The sequence below is a fragment of the Octopus bimaculoides genome, chromosome 16 (assembly GCF_046866305.1).
Source record: "Octopus bimaculoides isolate indiv1 chromosome 16, ASM4686630v1, whole genome shotgun sequence".
Classification (NCBI taxonomy): domain Eukaryota; kingdom Metazoa; phylum Mollusca; class Cephalopoda; order Octopoda; family Octopodidae; genus Octopus; species Octopus bimaculoides.
The window spans coordinates 17,976,679-18,003,885 of record NC_142943.1 but is presented as its reverse complement, the minus strand read 5'-3'; the positions used below and the strand labels follow the sequence as shown (position 1 = coordinate 18,003,885).

Here is a 27,207-nt window from a genome sequence, read left to right as displayed (position 1 = left end):
GGTTATATCAAAGAGTAAAACAGTAGCTGATGAATGTGATTGGCTATTATTATAATTATTACTTTAAAAGAAAGTACTTTATTTAATATTAGACACAAAATTTATTCTACATTTTTCTTCAACTAATTCATTAACTTATTTTTACTAAGTACCATTTTGTCGAATATAAACATTATATTTTTAAGCTCTGCAGTTAATTACACGACATAGTTACGACATAGTTGCTGAACGTTATTTACTTCTTTAAACCAAACCCATGTATTTTATTATTGCAATTTAAATTTCCCTTGAGAAACCCAGATTAAAGCATAGAGATAATTTTGAAGTAAGGGTTTCCTATATCCTAAGTACCGAAAAAGGTAATTTTCAAATCTAAAATAACCTTGCGCATGCATGGATTCGTGCGTCTGCGTACACGTGTAACCGGACGCGCGAAAACATGTTTCTTTCGAAAGGCGTTTTGACTGAGATCATTGTCTGAAAAGCGTTTCAAACTTCATCATATCTTTTTTAAAAGCATTCCAACCGTGTCCATCCAAACGTAAGCCACCACGTCATTTTTAAGCTCATGCCGCATAACACAATGCAATCCAGATCACGTTGTTTGAACTATAAAGAAAAAAATGTAGGTCTAAGCACTGCACTCGCCCAACAAGCTAGAAATAGCAGCTACATTCTGCGACAATATAAAAATTTCGTAGTTAAATTAACCCACGGAGAAAAAAACATTAAGACATAAAAATGATGGCAATCTCGCCATGATGATTAACTGAAAAATTAAAAAGAAATGGGATGTCGATTATTATTTTTGTAATAATGAAGAGGTTTCCATAATGATCTAGCTGCTATTTCTAATAGGTCAAGTGACTGCCTAGAGGATTCCTTGTTGGTTGAGAGATAATATGGTTGATGTTGTTCAGTTATGAGCCAATAAACTTATGGTCATAGCTGCTATTTCTAGCATGCTGTAAGACAGCTGTACATGCAGGCGTATACGCAAATCGCTCTTTATTGCTATTGTTGTTTAACTAGCCCCTGCAGACCCACGCTTGCAATCATCTTCAGGCAGCATACCAGAGACGAAATTACTCAATGTGCCTTCAAAACAGTGGAGACATTTTGGGTTATAATAGAAAATATGAGGTGGTCACATTTGGAATGCGAGAAGGTCGCGGTTGAAACGCATTTAAAAAGACGCACAAGAATCAGACTGGTTCCTCTTATAACTAGGAATTTTCAGAACAGTTCTTGCGAATTTGAGTTCTATACACGGGAATTCATATGATTATGCAAAAAAAAAATCTGTGTTTGTGATTAAGGGCGATTTAGCGGTGGTTTTTTTAGCACATCCCACGACCACCTGATACCGTTTTCGATTCTTTGTCACTTTAACATGTATTGATGTTTTTCAACGTCTTCCTTCCCATAAACACATTTAATGGAATGATGATGCTGGGATTTATGCAAAAAATTCAGAGTCTGTATTTTAAACTCTGATTTAAAAAAAAAAAAGTTCGTAAAAGAGTGGAAATTTTAGGATTTGTCGGGGGAAGGGGCTTTAAAAAGTGAATTATTTTTTTTCCATAACCGTGTAAATTCCCATGTGTAGAAAATGAATTTGCAAAAACTTTCTGAAAATTCCCAAAAATTGAAGAGTTATGAGGTGCTTAAACCAGGATTCCCACACTACAGGATGCACCCTCTCTGGGTCTTTCAATTTGTGTTACATAGCCCCAATTTTTTTTTTTTTTTTTTATTAAAATTCAAGAATGTAGTTTTGTGTGCAAATTAAGAAAATCACACGTAATTTTTGGAGAAATGAATAAAAATGTTAGAAACTTTTGATTAAAATTTTTGGTAATTATACTTAGTCCAAACAGAAATCGCAAATGCTAAATATGAATTTCCACTGCAAGGACCTTGATGTAGTAGAAATAACAGTCAAGTCTCCTTCAAACCCTCTCAACTCTTACATCTTGTAAAAGAAAACATTGGTTAGTTGGAAGAGTTAAGGTTTACAATTAGGGTTTGGGACTAGGGTTTAGTCGTAATCTATATTTTTTCAAAGACATTTCAAAAATAAATTAAAACCAAAAAATTGGAGGTGGTAATGTGAAATTGTGAAAAGCTGTTTTGGGGGTAAAATCAGAACCCCAAAGAGTTTTTTTTTTTTTCCTTTTTTTAATAAAGGGAAAAGGGATAAGGTACATATTTGACATATCCATCCAAATTTTGTTTCACCCACCACATTGAAAATAAGCTGTGTGTCTTGAAACATTAAAAAAACATACTACCAACACAGTGTCACTAACAAAAGCTTCTGGTTGCTTAGAAATACCAAAAATTTCAATTTTTAAAGGTTCATAAATGTTTTATTATTAATTTCTTTAAAAGAAATTACTGTAAAACTACAGTTGTGTGGAATTTCTCAAAAAATATCTGCTTATATAACATAAACCTACCTCAGAAGCTTTTGCAAAAAGAGAAAAAAGCTTGATAAAATAAATAATAAAAAAAAATATTTTTAATTGCCATTTAGTAAATTATTTATTCTTAATTTAAAACAGATCTCTGATGACTTTTTTTGTCATGTTTGTAATTATTTTTGGTAATTTTCATTATTTCAGCTTTTCTAATTGGTAAATGTTCTTCATACAAATATCTACTTCTATTAATCATTCTAAGATCTTGGTAGCTGTGGTTAAGCTGTTTTACTGAGGTTAGCCAATCAAAGATCACTCTCTCCCACCTTGTGGTTTGCACATTGCCATTAAAATTAATTCTGATTTATTGAAATATTTCTGAATTCTCTTTCTTGTCCCTTCTAACAACAAATTTTCATTAACACTAATCACTTTTTCTCAGTAGGTTTATATTCAAATATATTTAATCCATTTTGTGAAGGATTTCAATTTGTAGACTGTCCGAGTCTACAAATATGGACTGGGGTCCATATAAGATTTGGGGGGGGGGGTCCACACAAGCAAAATAAATTGGGTCCACAGCAGGAATGTTATGGGCCCATGAAAAAATGTTGCTTTAGATGCATTTATCGCAAGGAACAGCTTGGTTTCTTTCTCTGACATTTTACATAGTTCAACCTGCACAAGTGAATGTGTGATAAACAAAATACAAATTTTGAAAGAACTACAAAATTAATTTTGAAACATATCAGAATAAAATAGTAAACAAAGAGATCCATAGGTAAAAAAAATGGTCGAGAACCACTGGTCTAAATACATGTAGAAAGATGATGTTTCCATAGCAACTCTACTATAGTAATTCAATGAAGCAACAACTATTTGAACACATTATAGATGAGCAACTGCAATTAGTTGAAGACCAGACGAAGTTTGCCCATTCAAACACCAAAATTACAAGTTCCATTTTATATGAATCCTATTTGGTTTTTGCGCCCATCCTCCTCTTTAGTAATGACTAAAAGTGTACAATCATGAAACAAGTGACTGAAATGGGGTTCCCTTCAGGGTCTCTGTAGAAACATTACTTAGTTGGGTGTGTAATTTGGAAAATCAGGGAGTCTCTCCAGAAGTCACTACTTCTCTACATGAAGAGGACACAACACTGGTACTATGGACCTGATTGGAATGTCATAGGTAAGAACCACAAGAAAGATTCTTCAAGTCAAGCCAAACAGCTGGAGGCCTAAAGGTAGACTAAGAATGAGATAATAGAATATATTCATAGTCCCTATGGAGTTGGTGCCTAAAACCTCTACCAGGAATAATTGGGAGAAATGTTAATACCAAAAAGTACTATTTTTTCTGTAAAAATGTTTCTCATCCAAAAAAAAAACTAGTTAGGTAAAGAGAAAAACTGAACATTTTACAAAAAGCTTGTTAATCTGCTAATTACTTGTGAAAAATGTATTTTTAATAAACTGGACAAGTTAGTGCAACTAGAGGCCATTTTCTTTAGAACCAATAGAGATATTGATTTCAAATTCTGGCACAAGGCCAGCAATTTCAGGGGATGGGGTACGTTGATTACATTGACTCCAATGCTCAACTGGTACTTATTTTATCAACCCTGAAAGGCAAACTCAGACGAAATACCACAAAGCATTTTGCCCACTGTGCTAATGATTCTGCCAGCTTGTCACCTCAGAACCATTGCAAATATTGAAATAACAAAACACTAAATATTTTGATTAGTAATAGCAGATACATATTTTTTCCTGTCATAGCATATATGGTAGCTTAATAGTTGTTTTAAATTTGTTCCCAAACTCAGCATTTAAAAAAAATTGTTCATACCTAATTTTTTTTAAATCTTTCAAAGGCTGTTGATATCTTTTGTTTGTTTTGGTCATTGGACTGTGGCCATGCTAGGACACTGCCTAGAAAAGTTTAGTCAAACAAATTGAGCCCACTACTTATTTCTTAAACCTGATACTTATTTTATCAGTCTCTTCTGCTGAACCAATAGATTATAGGGATGTAAACAGACCAACACTGGTTGTCAAGTGGTGGTGAAGGAAAAATACATAGACACACAGAGACTGATATATATGATGGGCTTCTTTCAATTTTTGTCTAGCAAATCCACTCGCAAGGCTTTGGTCAACCCAGGGTTATAGCAGAAGACACTTTCCCAAGTGCCACATAGTGGGACTGAACCCAGTTATGGTTGAGAAGTAAACAGTTTATATCAATATACAAGTTCAATGGAATAGTAAGTTGCCAGCTATTACTTTCTTCTTTAACAGTGGAAATTATAAACTTACCTACAACCAGATGTTAAACCAATTCTGACACATGACAGATTCTGTCACTTAAAGAAAGAAAAGGACTGGATTAGTAAAACTGTTTGAGCATCAAATAAAATGCCTTTGATACATAACTTTGGCCTTTTGAGTTCAAATCACTTGGTTGTATTTCCACGAGTTTCCTGATGACAGTTTAACTTCTGATTAGTGTTACCTGTCAGTATTACTAAAGCAAAGATTTATTTCTCATTAGCAGCTTTATTCTTTATATATTTGATGGAATTTGAGGTATGGTACATTTACCATAACTCAATTGTTGCTAAATAGTTGGCTCTGAATTCTGGAAAATGACTCGAGAGAAAATTTCAGAGTTCAAGTAGTTTTAACAATTATAAAAGGATCCATCGTTTTATTGTTAAGATGTTGAAAGATCATGAGAATTCCAAGAAAAGGAACAAATAGAATGCCAGAAAGTGAGACTAATGTGGCCTGATTCTGTAATTAAGAGACAGCAAAGAGACTGTAGTGCTCTTGTTTAATTTAGTTGGACAAATTGTATGGTTGCTGATCTTTTATGATCTTGAAAAGTTTTTTGACACTGTACCAGATATTTTATTAATATCTGTAAGATAACTACTTGTAGCAGCCAATCTTCAAATATTCCATCTCAACAAGAGTCTTGAGTCAGTATTATGAAACTTGTAGCTAAACAATTATGTTGAATATTAAGAAGGCAATGACAAGCAACTGAGACTTGATAGTTCAGAAAATTTTACACATCTATTACTAAGCTTTTGCACATGATATGAAGTATACAACTTACTGATGGAATTGAGATATAATCACAAAATATGTCTTTCCCTTGTTAGGGAATGTTTTGTATCCTACTAAATCTCATAGGATCGCACATTGAAATGAATCAATGTTAATAACACCCTAATGTGTTGTCTCTAATAAAGAGCTTCACTATTTGTGTGTTTCAGTTTCACAAAAACTTTCAAGTCATTGTTGAAATGAAATCAGAGCCACCGTTATATGACAATTCTGGGATGCCAAATGTGACAAAAGTATAATGTTGGCAAGCAATGAGTTCATATGTACCATCAGAAGATTTTCCAACAAATGTCCAGTTGTGAAGTAGTTCTCATAAAGCTGAAATAATCTATAAAGATACATTGAAAAGGACAAGTTGGCAACATTTGTGATGTAAGGAGTACATATAGTTGTGGTTACACTGGCTGAGAAGATTGTTGATGGTTAACGGGATTCCAGACTTACAAAATTGGTATGCTTATTCTCAATGCCACAGAGGATACAGCTGTGCAAGTAAAATGTAGCAAAAAAGTATTGTTGAATATATAAAATGACTTACTACCAGCATGGTCTTCCAGTAGAATAATTTTGTATTTTGGCAGTTGTAGAGTTTTAGCACAGTCGAAAATCTATTCCTGCTTTTGATCAACTTGTAGCTAAACAATTATGTTGAATCTTAAGAAGGCAATGACAAGCAACTGAGACTTTTGATAATTTGTTGTGCTTGAGAAGACATGACAAGCTAAGTGAAATTGTAGTCATGGCCAGAGTGACATGTAAAAGCCACCTATGCTGGTGACATGTTAAAGGCACCCATGCCAGTGACGTGTACAAGGCTGAGCAGTGGTTGGCATTAGGAAGGATATCCAGCCATAGAAACCAAGCCAAAACAGACTGGTGTCTGGTGCAGCTCTCCAGCTCCAGTGAAACCATCTAATCCATGCCAGCATAGAAAACAGATGTTAAATGATGATGATCTACACTCTCCTGACTTTATCTGGATACAAATTACTCAGGTATAAATCATAAAATTGTTCTCTAACTAGTTATAATACTAGATTATAAAAAGCTTGTTTACACAATACAAGGATGCAAAAGTCACAATCTAAAGGGAGCTTTCAGACTAAATGAATATTATGAATGACATTTATTATCAATAATTTGAAAAGCACAACACACATTTTTAAGTGATTACAAAAACAAAATCATAAACATAAATAAAAAAAACACAACAGAATAGGATGATATCAAACTTTATTAAACTTTTTTAAGTAGATATGCAGATATTTTATTAATACCTGTAAGATAACTACTTGTAGCAGCCAATCTTCAAATATTCCATCTCAACAAGAGTCTTGAGTCAGTATTATCAAACTGCTTTCACATAGCAAAAAGGAATTTTAATATTAATAAGTAAACACCAAGAGTTAAGTTTGGTGGATCAACATGATGATATAAAAGTCTGCAGTAAATTTAACACAAGTGTTTGCCATATTAGGTCAATGTTGCATTTAACAAGAGCAACCAGAAAATAATGGCACAGTCAGATACAGACTCATTCAAGGAAAATGAATTCCTTGATTGGCAAGGTAAAAGGGAAATATAAAATGAAAATGAATACAAGATGACCCAGTGAAAAAGGAAACATCTTTGCTGAACTATCAAGAAATTCACAGCTACACTCAGATTAGAGGTTAAAATTTGTACTCATAAACATAAAAGCACAAAGTTTGGTGGCTAAACATCATTGTGCAACAGATTCATAGCATTTTCTTCAGAAGAAAACGGTGAATGTGTGAACAGAGGTACTGTTTATAATAATATATGTAGATCCATATATTAACTTGAGATAAGAAGACATACAACTGTAGAATATCAAATAATTGTCTCTTGTGAGACCACTGTCTATGCTATAATGTTGTATGTAGGTGTATAGTTCCTATCACACATAACTCCACCAGAATATACATAGAAGTAACAACGATTGACTAAGTGCCAGTATCTTGCACACATTAGCTCTTTTTCAAATATCAAGTGAAAACCTACTTTGCTTGCCACTTACATCAAAGCCAAAAATATAATATTTGGTATCTCCAGGTCCTTCAAGAAGACTTGAATACCATACCAAGGAAGCCAACTAGCATGTAATCTACACAGCCAAGAATCCCTAGAAATATTATATCAGAATGATGACCTCCTCTTTAACAAATTCGGTGATGTAATTACATTCTGTTATTAATTTTACAAGTCTTTTACCTATTACCACATACTATGCTCAAACCAATTTAAATAAATCCTTGGGTTTATCTTTTCATCCCACATCTTTCCTTGCACTTTTTCCCTAATACTTATTTTCTCCTTATTAGTATATTCTTGACAAAATAGCTTTGTCACCTTTAAGACTCCCTTCTTTCAAAATGTATCTTGGAATATACTTAAGCTTTGTCTTCAGAACTGAATGACCTTGTTTATTTCACACCCATTTTTTTTTTTTTACTTTCTCTTCCCCACCTCCATTAATGTACCATCTAACTAGTAGCTTGCTGTCACATTTCCTTGCCATATTGCTCCTCCCTTTATTGGATATCTATGCTTGGTGCAACTGCAACATTTGATACTGTGTATCTCTACACTATGACAGGGTTTATTTATATTTTTATTCTCCTCCACCTCCCACCCCGATTTTGGTATGATTAATGTATTTCCTTTGATCAATTCACTTCACCCTACCTTCCCATTATTTTTGGTTGTAGAAAGTGAACATTTTTTGCCTATGGGCCCCTTTGATCCCTACTTTATTCTACTGGGGCCCCCATAGCCATTCGATGTTCAAATAAAATCCTACTGTATTTTTATAATTAAATATTATTAAGAATTGTATTTTTAAAAAATGAAAATATTTTGTGTATTGTAATTGTAGAAGTATAAGTGATTTATTGCAAATAAATTTTAACAAAATCTTATACGACTCCGATTGAGAACCACTGACTCACAGTTGTCCCTTTTCCTCTCTTTACTTTCCCCTTGTCTCTTCATTCTTTCCACCCCATCACCTGGGTCACTTACCTCCTATTCTTTACTCATACCCACCTCCCTTCACCTTACATACCTTCCCTTCTTCTCTTTGTGTCTTCATGTCCATTCCTTACCTACCTTGTGTCTCTTACTACAACCACCCTAGAAAATCTTTTTATCTAATTTATTGATGCATATAAATTGTTATAAACACCACCTCTGTTCACACACTTGCCCTTCATTTTCTGAATATAATTCTGTGAATTTGTTGCACAGAAATACTCAGCCACCAAAATGTGTGTGAGTGGATACTATCTTTGTTTTTATGCTTATGTCTCAGTATTGCACCGACTTGCATAATATGCATTGTTATATCAACCACTCATGGATCATGTGAAATGGCTTTAAAAACACAACCCACTTTCATCATATAAATTACATATGGAATTATTCATATAAATACATTCCTTATACCTGTTATTGTTTGTTCATCATTCTTCTATATACACACACATACATATATATGCATAATATATACCATCTGTTATATATATATATATATATATATATATATATATATATATGTATATATATATATTTATATATATATATAAATATATATACAAGTATATATGACCTTCTTCTTAACAAATTCGGTGATGTAATTATATATACACACATCCATTTAGTTTGTTTTGGGCAAAAGCCTTAGAATGTGCTCTTAAAAACTCCTATGCTTCTGGTTGTCGGCTACCACCTGCCAGTCCCATCTCCCAGTGTAATCTGATGGAACGGTTATACAAGTAGAACTCCTTTCAGCTTAGGATAAATATACTTTTCTACTCTAGTCACAAGGCCCGAAATTTTGGGGGAAGGGACCAATCAATTAGATCGATCCCAGTATGCAACTGGTACTTAATTTATCAACCCCAAAAGATGAAAGGCAAAGGTGACCTCAGTGGAATTTGAACTCAGAACATAAAGACAACGAAATACTGCTAAGCATTTCACCCGGCGTGCTAATGTTTCTGCCAGCTCCCACATTGCTTAGGATAAATATAATAACAATAATGACTTGTGGAAATTTATAGGCTTTACTGATGCATCACAACATGTGTTTCTGCACATGAGATGCAGAAACACATGATGTGGTGCATTAATAAAGTCTATGAATTTCCATCTAAGTTATTGTCTTTATATATATATATATGAATGACAATAATGAATACTATCTGTTTACTGAAAGAAAATAATAGTTATCAAACAAAGGATTTATGTCAACTACTCACTTATTCTATTAGAATATTTAATATGTGAAAAAAATCTTTTTTGAAACAGTACTGAACGCAATATGAAATCATGATGCTCAAATGTAGTTTCATATTTTATATCTGATGAAAATAAGTATTGAAGTAAAACAGTTTATTGTTTTACTGTATATATGACAGTATATTGCTGGGTATAAATAAATTCCACCCCTAACTGTCATTATATCAGGCCAGTTATTAGATCATTTTCACATTAGTCTAAGGCCAAAATCTTTACCCAACAATATTTAATTTTGGTTTCTCTTTAAATGAAAAAAGCTAAATAAAAAAAAATGTACATGTGAAATAATAGTATAAAATATTTATTATTCCAAAACATTGAAGTGTTATAACAAATAAACTAACAGAAGAATCACAGTTGAAATGAATTCCTGAAAATATGCTTCCTTAGTTATTTTCAGGTAACTTAAATAGCAATTTTTCTTCCGTTGTATTATTGTAGGTTATACCACAACTACTGTACATCACATTTAGATATAGAGGTGAATACCTACCTGCTTAAATAAGAATTAAATACAAAAGGAAAGCAAATATTAAAGAATTAGAACTTTATAAATGCAATCCAGTAAGATTAAGAACAACTGTTTCTTTGTCTTGGATATAGAAAAATTAACAAATCAAAAAAGCACAAGATAAAAGAAATGGTTCAAGTGTCAGCACAGCTTAGACTAACAGCTTAATAAATAAGGAAATATATGAAAATTTAGATAATTCTGTGACATGGATACATATATAAAATAAATCTAAAATGTGGAAATAAAGAACTTATAAATATGAGTGGAAAAACCTACAAAACAAACTCAATTTTAGATATCGTTAGTTATTTGTCACCTCAAGTTTGAAATGATTTGATCACCAGTTATAAAATCTCATTTTATTTAAGTACAAATTATTGCATTTTCGAAATAAAAATAGAGAGAGAGGATTGTAATGTTTAGATTCCTTTAGTACATTCTAAGAAAAAAAACCCCAAAAAATAATATACTTCAAGATATATATGATGTTGGAAACTGTTGTTTATAGAGGTAAGCCAATACCTGAGCAGCTAAACTTAAACTTTGGTAGCGACTGACACCAGCTAAAGCTAACTGCCAATTAGAACGCCCAATATGTGGTTGGGCCTCTTCTACTACTTGCCCAATTGTCACAGCAAGGCCTGACCAGCGCAAAGGATAATCTGTGGGAGTTCGGTCCTGAGCAGTCAATACATAAGGTGTTGGAATTGGTGTTGGTTGAGAATAAGTAGTAACAGTGATATTATGGGCTGGATCTTGGAGGTGTAAACAACTCATCTCAAACCACCTGATGAAAATAGAAACGGTAACACAATAAATATTATAAAACACATGTACACAATATAATAAACAATGCTACTATTACCACAGTCGTCCAACCAGCAAAGCAGCATCAACAGTTCAATTTCAAACATATTTAATTTAACCCTTTAGCATTCAAACTGGCCAGACATAACCTCTCATATCTCTCCTACTGCATCATTCCAAAAATAAACAATCACATCGTTGAAATTTCAAAGCTATGAAATAATACATAATTAATTAAAAACAATGTGCATAAATAAGCATTGTACAGGGTGCAGATGGTATTTGAGGACATGTGTATTTTCAGTCATTATTTTATTTAACTAATTTTTATTGAACTTCAGAAAATAACAATGACACACCGCATGCTTACTAATGAACTGAAAAGGCATGCTGTGATTGTGGCTTTGAAGGTTAAGCATAATGATTTAGAAATTTCTCGCTTTCTGAAAGTTGCAAGACCTTTTGTCCACAAGATTTGGTGCGAGTTAGAGAAAGAAGATGGAAGAGTATTACCTGTATCAAAACGCAAAAAAAAACATTCCAAACGCTCTGATTCTATCAGGACACATGAATTTATTCAGGAAGTTAAGCAAAACATTGAAGACAATCCAGGAAAATCAATGAGGTCAATTGCAAAAAATTTCATGTATCAGAAAAAACATTCAGAAATATTGTGCATGAAGAAGTCAGATACAAATCTTACATGATGAGGAGAGGCCAATTCATGTCAGGAAAAAGAAAACCATTTAATCAGAGGATGGTGTGATTTGGTTTTCCTCAAATGAGAAAAACTTTGACAAGGACCAGAAAACTAACAGAAGAAATGACAGATGGCTATGAGCAGACCCTTCTGAGGTGTCAAGAGTAATGCACACAAAATTTCCTGCAAGTGTCATAGTTTTGGGTGTTGTTAGCAATGAAGGACATGTGATGCCTCCTCACTTTTTTCCATAGGCCTTAGGGTGAATGCTGCTGTGTATATTGAGGTCCTGGATAAAGTTAAGCCTTGGGTCAACAGTGTATGCAACAGAAGGCCTTATGTCTTTCAACAAGATTCTGCACCATCACACAAGGCTCAAATGACACAAGAATGGATGGCCGACAATTTGCATGATCACATCACCCCCAACATTTGACCTTGTAATTCTCCAGATCTCAATCCACTGGACTACAATGTGTGGAGCATCATTGAGAAAAATGCCAATGAACACCCCCATAGCACCAAAGATTCTTTGAAACCTGCCATAGTTCGAGTCATGTTCGATATAAACAAGGACCACATAATCCAAGCGTGTAAATGAGTTCGACCCCATGTTGAGGCAGTTATTGATGCTTATCATAATTTTATTGAATGAAATTATTAAATTGATAACTTAGCTTTATGCTTATGTTATTTTTATAAAAATGCCATTTTTTTTTTCTGTTATTATATAAGAGTTTTTTAAAACCATAAATCTGTCCTCAAATACTGTCCGTACCGTGTATATGAGAGAGTAATCTGAATGCTAAAGGGTTAAATTAAACTTAATCAACAGAAACATTTTCTGAATTTTATTAACAAGTCATAACCATCAAATTTTTAAAGATTATCATAATTTTCAGGTTACTGATCTATATTGGTAAGATTTATGAAATAATTTCTTCAGTCATTTGTCTCAACATTGCTGACTTTCAGTAAATCCTACACTGAATTCATAATAGTATATGTACAAAACTCAATTTAGTACAGAAACCTAGAATTGCATATCATTCTCAGTAAATATACATATCATGAAGGTGCATGACTCAATGGTTAGAGTGTCAGGCTTACAATCATGAGGTAGTGAGTTCAATTCCTGAAACAGGCTGTGTGTTGAGCAAGACACTTATTTCACATTGCTCCCGTTCAGTTATAGGTGCCAAGCTGTATCAGCCTTTACCTTTCTCTTGGATAACATTGGTGGCATGGAGAAGGGAGGTTGGCATGCATGGGCAACTTGCTGGTCTTCCATTAATAACCTTGCCTGGACTTTTGCCTCAGAGGGTAACTTTCTAGGTGCAATCCCAAGGTCACTCATGACTGAGGGGATCTTTACTCTTTTTTATACAAATCATATATATATAAAAAGACTGAGGAAGACTAGATGAAGTGTTGACAAATGATCCCAAGAACTGATGTTGCGGAAGTTCCAACCTCCCATTCATGCTTAGTATGCATTGGCTCCCTTGCCTTTGGGTTTTTTGCTCAGTCTATACCTTCATACCATCACTGTCTATTATCCTATTTGTTGTACCTGTTCTGTACCCTCTCATCTCATCTATCCACCATACCATGACACGTGTAACTGAGAATAAAATAATTTGTGCATAACTGAATATCTCCCTTCCTCATACATCTACCTTCTATATTTATCTTTACTCCAGAATAATGATGCTTGAGCAGGAAAGAATTGCACTTGGCTGACCTTTACCCACCCTCCCTGACTCCCTTGTCACTATGCTTTATTGAACATGTTATCCCGAAGATAGATCAAGACCTCTCATCATTTTATCAATCTCTCCTCCACACCAGTCTACCCACCCATATATAACATGGGTGAGGGCTAGCATTGCATCTCCTCTTACTCAATTCCTTCATTCTCTCGCCTTACTGCCCTTATCACAGTGACTCCTGCTCACTAATCCCCTAACACTACCTTTCCCTTACCATTCCTTACTTCTCTTTCTTTCTTGCACCACTTTACCCACCTATGTATAACATAGGAGTACAAGGGGGTACCAAATAGAAACTGGAATGCCATTTTTGGTCAAAAATTGTCTCACACTCAAAGCAGTGTGTAGAAGCACATTGTCGTGATGAAACCATCACTCTCCACTTTGCCACTGGTTGGGGCATTTTTGTCTCACCGTATCTTGCAAATGCTTCAGAACTGCAAAGTAAAATGTTTGGTTAACAGTTTGACCAGGAGGAGCAAATACTGTGTAAACAATTCCTTTCACATCAATGAAACAAATCAGCATTGTCCTCTCATTGGGGGCATGGTGACATTGAAGGCTTCCATTGACTTGACTGCTGCTTCATTTACGGGTCGTAGCCATTGCACCAGCTTTCATCACCACTGATGACCTTCGGAAAAAGGTTCGGATCAACTTCCAACTGTACTTTCAGTTCACGACACACATTCAGTTGTGACTTTTGATCTTCCGTGAGCTGATGACAAGGAAATTCTATAATGATGAAGCTACAATAGAATGTATGCAGTCCACTCAGTAAAGTGGTTTGCGTAAGGAAGGGCATCCAGCAACAGAAACCATACAAACAATGAGATATTGGAGCAAGAAGAGGTCATCTGACCTGTTGTAGCCAGTCAAACTGTCCCACCTATGTCAGCATGGGAAAACGATAAAATGATGATGATGAAGAGGAGGAGCAGGGTATATACTTCACCAGAAATTCTTCATAACTTTAATGATGTAAAAGTACTTGCTACATCTTATAGGCAGAGGCATGGTTGTGTGGTAAGAAGCTTGTTTCCCAACCACAAGGTTCCTAGTTCAATCCCACTGTGTGGCACCTTGGGCAAGTGTCTTCTATTGTAGTCTGGAGCCAACAAAAGCTTTGTGTGTGCATTTGATAGACAGAATCTAAAAGAAGCCCACCGTATATATATATATATATATATATATATATATAAAAGTTTTAAATTTAAAAGAGAGTTTTGACGCTAATATCCATTATTATTGAAATTTATTCCTATGTCAACATTTCTGTATAAGGCTATATTTGACTGTTAAATTTAAGTCAAACATATAATTTGCCATAAATCATCATAAATTTCAATAATAATGGATATTAGCGTCAAAACTCTCTTTTAAATTTAAAACTTTGGATATGTAACCAAGGAGAACGATCCCTGAGGAGTCTAATTTAGACCTTTTGTGGTGAAATCTCTTGCTATATTGGTAACGATTACATGTTTTCTATGAACAAATATATATATATATATATATATATATATATATATATATATATATATGGAGTGGGGTCCTTTGTGTCTGTGTTTGTCACACAATACTGCTTGATAAATGGTGTTGGTGTGTTTATGTTCCCATAATTTAACAGTTCAGCAAAAGAGACCTACAGAATAAGTACTAGGATTAAAAGAAAATAAGTCCTGGGGTCACTTTGTTCAACTAAAACTCTTCAAGGAAGTGCCCCAGCATGACCGCAGTCAAATAGGTGAAACAAGTAAAAGATAGAAGACGTCTATTACATAGAAAAAAAGACTGACCAAATTTTAAGCTGTAATAAAACTAAGTTGAGCATAGATAATTAATGAGCATAGATAATTAATGTTATTAACACCGATTGCCACTGTTAATAATTGTGTTGTTACATTCTCATGTCATGTTCCTGATAAAAAAAAAAGCCCTATTAATTTCACTTGCAATTAATTGCTTTGTGTAAAACCAATTTTGTTTGCTTTGTAAGTTTCAGTTTCTATTATTCAATATTAAATAGCAACTTTTAATAATTTTTCACAGTTGCATTTTATGGAAAGATTTTTAAAATTTTCCTAAATCAGTCTTTAGTTATTTCCAGATCTAATATTGGTTTCAAATTTTGGTACAAGGCCAGCAGTTTGGGGAGAGGGCCTGACTAGATAAAATCAGTCCCAGTGTTCAACTCGTACTTATTTTAGTGACCTCAAAAGGATGAAAGGCAAAATTGGTTTAGGTGGAATTTGAATACAGAACATGAAGATGGATGAAATATTACTAAGTATTTGCCCGGCCTGCTAACGATTCTGTCAGCTTGCCACCTTTTTCAGATTTAATATTAGACACAGAGTAGCAGTAGGAATGTCAAGACTAAAGTAATTCAAAGATTGAGATATATACCTTTATATTATAAATTATTTATGCTCACTAACTATCACAATGGATTTTGTACTGGCCTTATCAAGTAACAATAACAAATCACTAGGATTAAAAGAAAATAAGTCCTGGGGTCACTTTGTTCAACTAAAACTCTTCAAGGAAGTGCCCCAGCATGACCGCAGTCAAATGAGTGAAACAAGTAAAAGATAGAAGACGTCTATTACATAGAAAAAAAGACTGACCAAATTTTAAGCTAGGAAGGGCATCCAGCTGTAGAAGGGCATCCAGCTGTAGAAACTCTGCCAAATCGGACTGGAGCCTGGTGTTGCCATCCGGTTTCACCAGTCCTCAGTCAAATCGTCCAACCCATGCTAGCATGGAAAGCGGACGTTAAACGATGATGAATAAAACTAAGTTGAGCATAGATAATTAATGTTATTAACACCGATTGCCACTGTTAATAATTGTGTTGTTACATTCTCATGTCATGTTCCTGATAAAAAAAAAAGCCCTATTAATTTCACTTGCAATTAATTGCTTTGTGTAAAACCAATTTTGTTTGCTTTGTAAGTTTCGGTGCCACTGGCTCCCATGCCAGTGGCACTGAAGCTGTTTCTGTTGTCTCACTCTCTTTCTTTGCTTGAAGGAGAGCATCATGTTCATCATTCCACAAGATACATGCTAGAGATTATTGAGTAAGGTAATTACAATTCTACCATGTCATTAGGAAAAAACATGGATATTTATTATTAGTGAAACTGTATATATTATATACTCTTGATATCAGAAGTGTGAGACAAATGCATAGCAATCACATGTCCATACTTATATCAAGAGGATACAATCATATGTTTGTAAGAGATTTGCATATCATTAGGAACCAGGCTTTTGAAGAACAAGAATCAAATGTGGTGTGCAAGAGAAACAACTGCACTGGTATGGTCTTGTGTTGTATATGGATGAGGACTGCTGTGTGAAGAAGTGTCATACCCTAACAGTAGAGGGAACTTGTGGAAGAGATAGATCCAGGAAAACCTGGGATGAGGTGGTGAGGCATGACCTTCAAACGCTGGGCCTCACAGAGGCAATGACAAGTGAATGAGACCTTTGGAGATATGCAGCAGTTGAGAAGACCTGTTGAGTCAAGTGAAATTGTTGTCGTGGCCAATGCCAATGCCACTTGACTGGCACTTATGCTGGTGGCACGTAAAAAGCACCATTCGAGCATGATCGATGCCAGTGCTGCCAGACTGGCTCCCATGCCAGTGGCACATAAAAAGCACCATTCAAGTGTGGTTATTGCCAATGCCGCCTGACTGGATCCCGTGCCAGTGGCACGTAAAAAGCACCCACTACATTCTCGGAGTGGTTGGCGTTATGAAGGGCATCCAGCTATAGAAACCTTGCCAGATCAGAATTGGAGCCTAGCGTAGCCTCTTGGCTTGTCAATCCTCAGTCAAACCGTCCAACCCATGCCAGCATGGAAAGCGGACATTAAAAGATGATGATGATGATTGTTTATGTTACTGTTCCCTGCAACTAAAGATATCTTAAAACATTTCAGAATTATGAAGCCTCCAATTAGCAATGTTTATTATTTGGATATTTTAGTCAAAAGAAGTATTAAAAACATATGATAATAATTATCTTGTTAAGCTAAAGATCATATATGCTCAACTACAATCAAAGCTTTCCAGCTGCAACCATTCAATCTTTTTCAGATGGTATATCTAGGACAACATTATCCAAATTGTCCTTTAATTTTTAAGATAGCAAAGTGTATAACTGGAGGGAAGTTTGGATGGAATTTCTATCTGGTTGTGTGACCAAGTAGAATCTGTACACTAAGTTCACTCTTCATTTAAATCTTTGAACAGCTGAAGTAGCCTTTTATTTGAAAATAGGAAATCATTTTTTTTTTCACAGTTGCCACTGGGTATTCCTTATTCTTGATGCATCTCTGTTACCAATCTGCCATGGCAATTAAATACATCCCAAATCTATTTACAGTTTATACATCACTAGATTCACTCCACACTTGACTAATGGTCCTAACTTAAAGAGTACAGAATTTTACAGACTAAAAAATCCTGCAACATATCAAAGTACTACTTTTTGTAATCTGAGCCACAATGAACAATGCAAGAAATCAATAGACTTATCTGGAATATAGTTCAGTTATGGTTAACACAATATAGTAATCCAATAGGAAAATGGCCAGAAGCTATAACAATGACACTAATTAATTGGATGAAAAATAAAAATTACCTTTCTTCTAGGTGAACACTCTGCATACAGTGGTGAACTGTGCCTCTTTATATAAACTATTTTATAACTAGATCAATATAATTAGTGAGAATTGAGAACACAGTATAGTGCCAATGATAAGATATAGCAAGATAACTTCTTACAATCCTGAAAACCATCAATTGCTACTTTCCAACTTGTATATCTTTAAAATATTCAAAGAATGACAAAAGAAAATTTCAGCAATCTTTCCATACAATATAACTGTGAAATATCTTATAAGCTGCTTCTAATTTAAATTTGATTAGTGCAATGAAGGATGCACTTTGTTTCCATTCACATTTCATGCATGTTAAAATACCTAATCTCTGACTATAACATAACAGCAATAGGTTTTCTTGTTAAATACAATTAATTAGAAACATTACCCATCAACTTGAAGTTCTACTATAAAGCCTTCAATTGCAACAATTGCTTGCTTCTCTTTAATATCATCTTGTTGACGTAAGCGAGATATTCTTTCCTGAGCTCCTCTAAGTGCAGCAGCATAGCCAAGAGGTTGAGCAGCAGTGTTGGTCTCACTATCCTAAGGAAATATAATTGAAATAATTTCATCATTCATTACTTAAAACCAAATAACACACAAATGCACCAACACAATAAGCTGAATATTAATATTAGTTTCAAATTTTCACACAAGGCCAGCAATTTCAGGGGAGGGGTAAGCTGATTACATCAACCTCAGTGTTCATCTGGTACTAATTTTATCAACCCTGAAAGGTTGAAAGGCAAGGTTGACTGTGGCAAAATTTGAACTCAGAATGTAAATATGAGTGAAATACCACTAAGCATTTGCCTGGTGTGCTAACAATTCTGCTGCCTCACTGAATATCAATATTACTATTTGAATTTAGGTGGCGAGCTGGCAGAACCATTAGCATGCCAGGTAAAATACTTAGCAGCATTTCATCCATCTTTATGTTCTGAGTTCAAATTCCACCAAGGTCAACTTTGCCTTTCATCCTTTCGGGGTCAATAAAGTAGGCACCAGTTCAGCACTGGGGTGTAATTGACTTACGCCCTCCCCTGAAATTGCTGGTCTTGTGCTAAAATTTGAAACCTACATTACTATTTGAATCATTATTCTGTCATTATTTGATTACAGGTTTCAAATGTAACCTCTCTAGTGATCTTAACAGATCTCAATTACTTTGCTGTTTCTAACAAAAAATATGTGTAAATGTAAATGTGTGTATATATAGATATATATATATATATATATATATATATATATATACATATATATATATATATATACTGTCATAAGTTCTTCTCTTTGATTACCAAGCCTTTGATTCAAGTCACATGACTGGTTAGTAATCAATTAGGTTTCTGGAATTTCATTTGATATTGCAGCCCTATAAAAAGCTATCCTTCTGCATGGGTGCATGAGTAGATGCGTTTGATGAAGATTTTTTTGAATACTTTGAAAACAATTTGGTAAATTTATCCTCCACTTCCTCCACAAGACTATAATATTTTAGACTATTAACCTCTTAAAAAATTAATGATTTTTATTATATTGATTTCAAATTCTGGCATAAGGCCAGCAATTTCGGGGAAGGAGATAAGTCGATTACGTCAACCCCAGTGCTCAACTGGTACTTATTTTATTGACCCCAAAAGGATGAAAGGCAAAGCCAATCTCAGTGGATTTTGAACTCAGAATGTGAAGACGGATGAAATGCTGCTAAGCATTTGGCACACCATGCTAATGATTCTGCCAGCTCACCACCTTAATGAATTTTATCATATCGAAAACATTTTAGATTCAAAAAAATTTTCTGGATCAGTTTCCTTTCGTCTAAGCACTTCTATTTGGATCTTTTATTGCTTTCAGCTTTTTTGTTTTTTGCCCTTTCCTTTATTGTTGTCAATACTACTGAAACTACATAGTTATTATGTAGACTAATAGTACATTGGGTTCAACAAAAACAAGGAAGTATCATTTTGAGAAACAAGCCTTGAATTATATCAAAATAAAACTATTTTATAGAAAAAAAGAATAGAAATAATTAGGGTATTTTCTAATGAATATAATCATTATCATGAATTATTGTTCAATCAGTTTCTTTAATATTCAACATTAAAGTATGAACAGAAGTTACCTAGATTGCTTGAAGTAAATACCATTAAGTAACTGAATGCTAACACTTGCAGAAAGCTAATAGTCTAATTACAACACTATTGTAATTAGATAAATTGTTAAAAAAAAAAAGCTTTGTGCTAAATACATTTTACCCTTTAACATTTAAACTGGCTGTATCCAGCCTGTCACACCTAACCTACATATCTTTCTTAAAATAAATGACATCATTGAAGTCTTGAAGTCACAAGGTAATGCATGATTAATTCAAAACAATGTGAATAAATAAGCATTACATTTGGCAGTGTAATCTGAATGCTAAAGGGTTAAAATATTTAGAGCATTTCTAAGATGATTGCAATGTTGTAAACAGTTTAAAACTCTCTGACCACATTGTATAAACTCGACTATTAAGGTGGGTATATAAGAATTAAAGAACTTAATTTTGTAAGCTTAGTTAATGCGAAAAATAATTATGCAACAATGGAATAAAAGAAACAAAAAAGGAAAATGAAACACTTATTAGTCAATAAATGACTTTTAGTTCTTGGCAACTCCAGCACAACACTGACAGGTTTCAGTATTAAACCTCATTAAGGCAGTGAGCTGACAGAATCATTAGCACGCCAAGCAAAATGGCATTTCATCCATCTTTATGTTTTAAGTTTAAATTCTTCAGAGGCCAACTTTGCCTTTCATCATTTCTAGGATGATTAAATAAATACCAGTTGAGCACTGGAGTCACTCTAATAGACTTAACCCCTCCCCCAAATTTGCTGGCCTTATGCCGGAATTTGAAACCAATATTAAAACCTCATTACTAAAGCATAATCTTCATTAAAGTTGCCAAAGCAGAGATGAAACACAACACAAAAGTTAAAAAAATGTAAATAATTGATATTATCTCCTGGAAACTGTTCAGAAACATGCAACCAGATGAATACCCACCAACCGGCATCTACCAAACTGTGAACATCTTACTTCCCTAGACGTGAACACATTAAAACTCCGATGTCAGGTAACTGATTTGGTAGACATCCACAAGATTATCCACTGTCTTCCCAACAACAACCTTGGGTAGCTTTTTGAATTCCATATGTCTAACACTCATGGACATACTTACAAAATCAAAAAACAACACAGTATCCATGACTTTCAGAAACATTTTTTTCAGACACTGAATTGCTGAAGCATGGAATAAACCACCTCCATCATGTTAGATGTTGAGACATTACATCCTTCAAAACTTCTGTGCTCCCTGAAATTCAAGAACAGTGTATACCTGATTACCCCCACCCCATTTTTAGTTTTTTTTTAACAAAATTATCCACTGTTCAATTTTTGTCATATTTCATGTACTGTTCATACAGTTTTAGTTACTTTTTCTGATGAACACTGTATGCAATAAGTTCATTATTAACTGAAAAATGAAAGAATTGAAAAAAAAATTGAAATAAAGATGCATTGATTTTAATAACAAAATCAATGACTTTTAAAAAAAAGTTAGTTCAAGGTGATGCTTACTCTTCCAGTAACAGTTGCCCGACCAAAAGCTTGTTGCATTGCTTCTCGAATAGGTCCAATTTTCACTTCTTTTGTGGAAGCCACAATAATATCAATGTCACCACCACTCTCTCAAGAAGAAAAAGAAAAACTGTAATAATTAAACAAACTAATACACAACAGATGTTGCATGCAAGGTTTAATTATTTCACTGCCAATTACACCACATAAAAGCATATATAGCATTTTTTTTTAGCTATATTTGACCAACATTGTTTGAGAGGGTTTTTTTAATTTACTATGAAATCAAACACATTAAATATTTTATAGTCAAAATGCCAGACTGCTTCATCTGTAACTTAGTAAGCCTAATTATAATATTTTTGTCCCCCATCCTTACAGCCATTTTCTAGAGTTTTTCAGTGTGGTTAATACTAAGATGCTTGCCTCTCCCCCAAATTAGCATGTAGAATTTAGAAATGCAGTGCAACATAAAAACTTACAGGCTGATTAGATTAACATACTGTTCACTTACTTTTAGGAAAGGATGTGAAGTAGGATCACTTTCTTCATTCTATCCATTTTATATTATATTCAATGCATAATTACTGATACCAATAATAGCAAAGTGTTTATCTTTGATTTAATTAAATGATGTGAAAATTCTCAGATATTATCACTTTGTTATAGTAGTGCAACATCTATGCAGCAAGAAATTAAACGAATGCATCACAGGAACAGGCTTCTCCTTTATGTTTATTTCTTTAGCATTTAAACTGGCCATATCCAGTTTATATCTGGATATTCTACTTGTTTTATGTTCAAACCAGCCAGATCCAGACTCTCACACATACCATACAATGTTAGTCTAAAAAATATAGTCACATCATCAAAATCTCAAAGCAGTGAGATAGTGCATGAGTAATCCAAAATAATGCGGATGAATAAGAATTACATTTGACAGAATAATCTGAATACGAAAGGGTTAAAGCAAAAAACATCCATTTTGCAAGATTTTTTCTAAAATCATACACCATTAATAACTCCTGAATAATTAAACCTCTATTTTCTAACTTGAATCATGATACACTTTCAGTGAATACTTACTTATATATTCTTTCATTTGAGGGTCCAAAGTTGTAATCACACTTTCAACTGAACTCTGTAGAAAGAAACATATATATAATAAATATGCTAAATATATCAAATAAATTTTGTTTCTCAGCATCAAAAATACTTTCAAATTAAGAAAATATTCAGAATTTTTAAAATGCATATTGTTAAAAAAATATCCATGAGTTTCAGCAGTTAAAAAGATTGCCATAATTTTTAAGAGTTGAGATAATGTAATATTATTTTGACTATCTTTTTCCCCATTCTCTTTAGCTGTTGTTGATGCTCAATGGATAAAGCTTCAACATGGCATTGCTGGCTTATTTATATTAGTTGAAGGCCTACCTGTCCACACTTCAATAACTGCAGGTTGGATGAGGCATTCCTGAGGCTAGATGATTAATTCTACCCATCAGCACCTTGATGGAATTTGAATTCAGAATGTAAAGAACTGGAACAGATACTACCAGGCATCTCATCCAACACTCAAACATGCCACTAACACTAGATTATTCTTACATCTTTCCACATCTTGCACATGTTTTGCATCTTTTGTTAGCGTTATTGTATTCCACATACCAAGCATTATACAAAATACTTATACCCAGAATTACATTTATCTGGAACATTATACCAATATATTCAACCAACTACTAACACTTAGTAATTATCTGTAACAATTCAAATTAAATACCTTCTTCACTTAATTCATCTAAATAGTATAAATCCCTATTTTGAGAAGGTTTAAAATGACTGAACCCTCCCACAAACAAAACAAAACAAAATACATACACACATGAAATTACCTTAGTTTTCTCAACAACACGGGAAACAAAATTGCTACCAGAAAACCAACCAAACAAACTGCTGTGAGTTTGTGTCGTATCTTGTGGGACAGTAGGTGTTTCAGTTCTTGGTATTATTGGTGTTTCTACATGATCTAATGTTGGAAATGGACAGGATTAGCAAATGACCAGAGTAGCGCAGAATAGAACTCAGCTATAAAAATAAACCCTGTAATCAAATAGTCTGCAATAATGTGGCAAGTAGAATTTCCATGCTTGGCTGAGTAATTAAAGTTATACCTATAGCTACTCTGCTAATAAGTAAAATTCACAGGATATATAATGAAATAATGTCCATTACATAGCAAGCACAAGTAACAATCAGACACTGTGAAAGCAATATCAACAATACAATTCATCTTAACCTATATTCAAATATTAAAATTTTCTTTTTTTTTTTTAACCTGGCATAAACAAAATAGAACGTATGACAGAACAACCAGGTTAAAGTCAAATTATTGCAAATAGCAACATATTTTACCTTTGATTAAAAATGTACAACCTTTCTTGCATTAGATAGTTTAAAACTACTTTAAGACTACCATTAATAAAATATGTTTCATTCAATAATAGTTGAAATGGATACATTTGACTATATAAGTAAACTGTAATTAAAATATTGGTTTCAAATTTTAGCACAAGGCCAGAAATTTTAGGGGAGGGAATAAGTCAATTACATTCACCTCAGTGGTCAACTGGTACTTATTTTATTGACCTTGAAAGGATGAAAGACAAAGTTGAACTCAGACCGTAAAGATGGACGAAATGCTGCTAAGCATTTTGCCCAGCATGCTAACAATTCTGCCAGCTCACCATCTTAATTGTAATTAAAATATTAACTCACCTGATGGGAAACTTTTGTCTCGGATGGAAGATGGGGGTTGAGATATAGTTAAACTGGACAGTGGCATATCAATTTTATTGGTTTCTGTTACCAAAGAGGTAGTCATAGTCATGCTGAAAAAGATTATGCACATAAAAGTCTTACATATTCTTTATTTATAATAATTATATTCATAGGGTGAAAATACAGCCAATTAATTAACCAACACACATGTTATCACTCTTAGAAAGATGAAATAGAAAGTGAAACTACAAAATTTAGTACATCATTACAGTGATGTACTAAACTTTGCATAGTGAAGTATAGAGTGTTACCTAGTACTAATAAGTTATTTGAGTCCTTTTTCCCTACCTTTTTTTTTTATGTAAGTACAGTGAAATATTCTATTCAGAAATAACCTTTATCACCTGAACCAGAAGTCCTGCACATCCACTGTTTATTGAGTGAACCTCCTTTTGAAGTTTGCCAAAACAAGAGACAGTGAAGAATTCTAGATAATCCAGTAAATACAGTCTTATTTTAATTTTTTTTAAAAAGGTAAAAATAATTAAGAGTATTCTTCATGAATAAAAGAAATGAACAATTATATTGAAGACAGTAAAGGTACTAAAAGAGAATAAATGATTTAGAATTCTAATAAAAAGTCTTATTTCTGTTTTTCAGTAGTTTTCCCTATGGAAACCCCTCACTCTGCCATTCCAACAAAATATGCATCAAAAGAAATATAAAATATTTGGTTATATTTGGTCAGTGAAGAAGAATTCAAGATAGAGCATTTTTCAGAACATAGCATGAAAATAGGTTGCATAATTCGACAATGATGTTATAGTATTTTATGTACTTTTAAGAGCAACAATGAAGACCAATAAACACAATATATATGCCAACTTCTAGGCAAAAGCCCTGTACTAACAAATAAAACATCCAATGACTATGTAGTTAAAAATTTTGCCATCTACAATCACTATTGTGAGACCAAAGTAGTAGATCTAACTTAGATTGTCTCAATTTTCCTGACAAGCTAAAATGCAACCAGCATATTTTATAAAGTACTTAGTGTTAAGAAGGACTGCTAGCTGTAAAAACCATAAAAAAATGGAATGTACAAATGAGCTGTAGTCTTCTTTATAATTTTGGTAAAGTGATGGTCTCAATGAATGTACACTCATTTCACTTCTTTCAAAGATTTTCATGCACTAAATCAAAATCAGTCCATTTAATACATAACTTTATTTGTGTTGATCTGTCAAAGAAAAACAAATAAAAAACATGAAAGGAGAAGAGGTAGCTTATATGATGATATGAGATATTGTTTAAAGAACAATGAAGAATTTTTTCCAACATTTTTTGGCAATAGAATACTGTGTTGTGTAATTGTCAAGTGATGGCTTACAATGTAAGTTTGCTTTCTTACAATAGGGTTTATTTGGAATAAATTTTAAAAGTATTTATTTCATTTTATCAAAATAAGATTGCTTACTCTGAGAAATATTTGTTTTGGAATGTGCTTGAGGAATTTAATTGTTTTGGAATGTATTTGAGGAATTTATCTTGGAAATTTTATTGAACTAGTTTATAGTTTATTTGGAATATGTCACTTTAATGACAGATTTTGTTGTGGATAAATTTTTTAAATTGAATTATGCCAGAATGGAGGTTTGTTGAGCACTCTGTTCGTTGTTTTAGCAAGATATTTTTATCAAAAGATAATTTTAGAAATATAAAGCACTGGTGCTGGTGCCATGTAAAAAGCACCCAGCACACACTGTAAAGTGAATGTGTTAGGAAAGGCATCAAGCCATAGAAACCATGCCAGAACAAACAATGGAGCCTGGTGCAGCCCCCAGCCTTACAAGCACCTGTCAAAACATCCACCCCATGCTAGCATGGAAATAGATGTTAAATGATAGTGATGGTGATGATGATGATGGTGATGGTGGTGGTGTTGTTGGTGGTGGTGTTGTTGGTGGTGGTTTTAATGATGATGAAGAAATCTCAAAATGACCATAACCTAATTCAATAAAATCTAAGCCTAAATTAAAATTTTAAAATGCAAGAAAATGTACCTCAACCTCTCCCCCACCCCACAAAAAATTCTATCTAAAATACACATTGTAAAAAAGTAAATTCAAGTTGTAAGGCATTAAAAATGTCCCTAAACCATTACAAAACAAAATAGGTTACAACCATAAAGTATCGTAAAAACATTCTCCACTGTTTGCAAGACAATATCTCATGCAATTACACAAGCCACCGACTCCTATTTTGATGGAGTTTTTCGTTCTCTCTCCTTTTCCCTCACAAAAAAGCAGGTATTTATTAGATTGAGAGAGCAGTTTTATTGTACTAATACAGGTTACCTCCCTTCCAATAATCGCAGCCCTTGCCTCCCCTACAAATACTTGTTACCTCCCTTCCACTAATCCAGTTTCTGTCTCCTTC

General features: G+C 33.6%; 1 protein-coding gene across 5 annotated transcripts in view; it reads right to left on the bottom strand.

Moving 5' to 3' along the window:
• Nucleotides 1-10,171: 10,171 nt before the first annotated feature.
• The window catches only part of LOC106884436 (protein PRRC1-A), a 57,943-nt gene continuing 40,907 nt past the window's right edge, over nucleotides 10,172-27,207 (bottom strand). For all 5 annotated transcript variants that reach the window (XM_089364212.1, XM_089364210.1, XM_089364211.1 and 2 more), the window contains 6 exons: nucleotides 24,766-24,878; nucleotides 23,883-24,016; nucleotides 23,071-23,125; nucleotides 21,985-22,094; nucleotides 18,743-18,900; nucleotides 10,172-11,187 (listed from right to left, as the gene is read on the bottom strand). In XM_089364212.1, coding sequence (XP_089220338.1) covers nucleotides 10,872-11,187; nucleotides 18,743-18,900; nucleotides 21,985-22,094; nucleotides 23,071-23,125; nucleotides 23,883-24,016; nucleotides 24,766-24,878 — 886 coding nt within the window. In that variant the 3' untranslated portion in view covers nucleotides 10,172-10,871. The remainder of the gene's footprint in view (nucleotides 11,188-18,742; nucleotides 18,901-21,984; nucleotides 22,095-23,070; nucleotides 23,126-23,882; nucleotides 24,017-24,765; nucleotides 24,879-27,207) is intronic.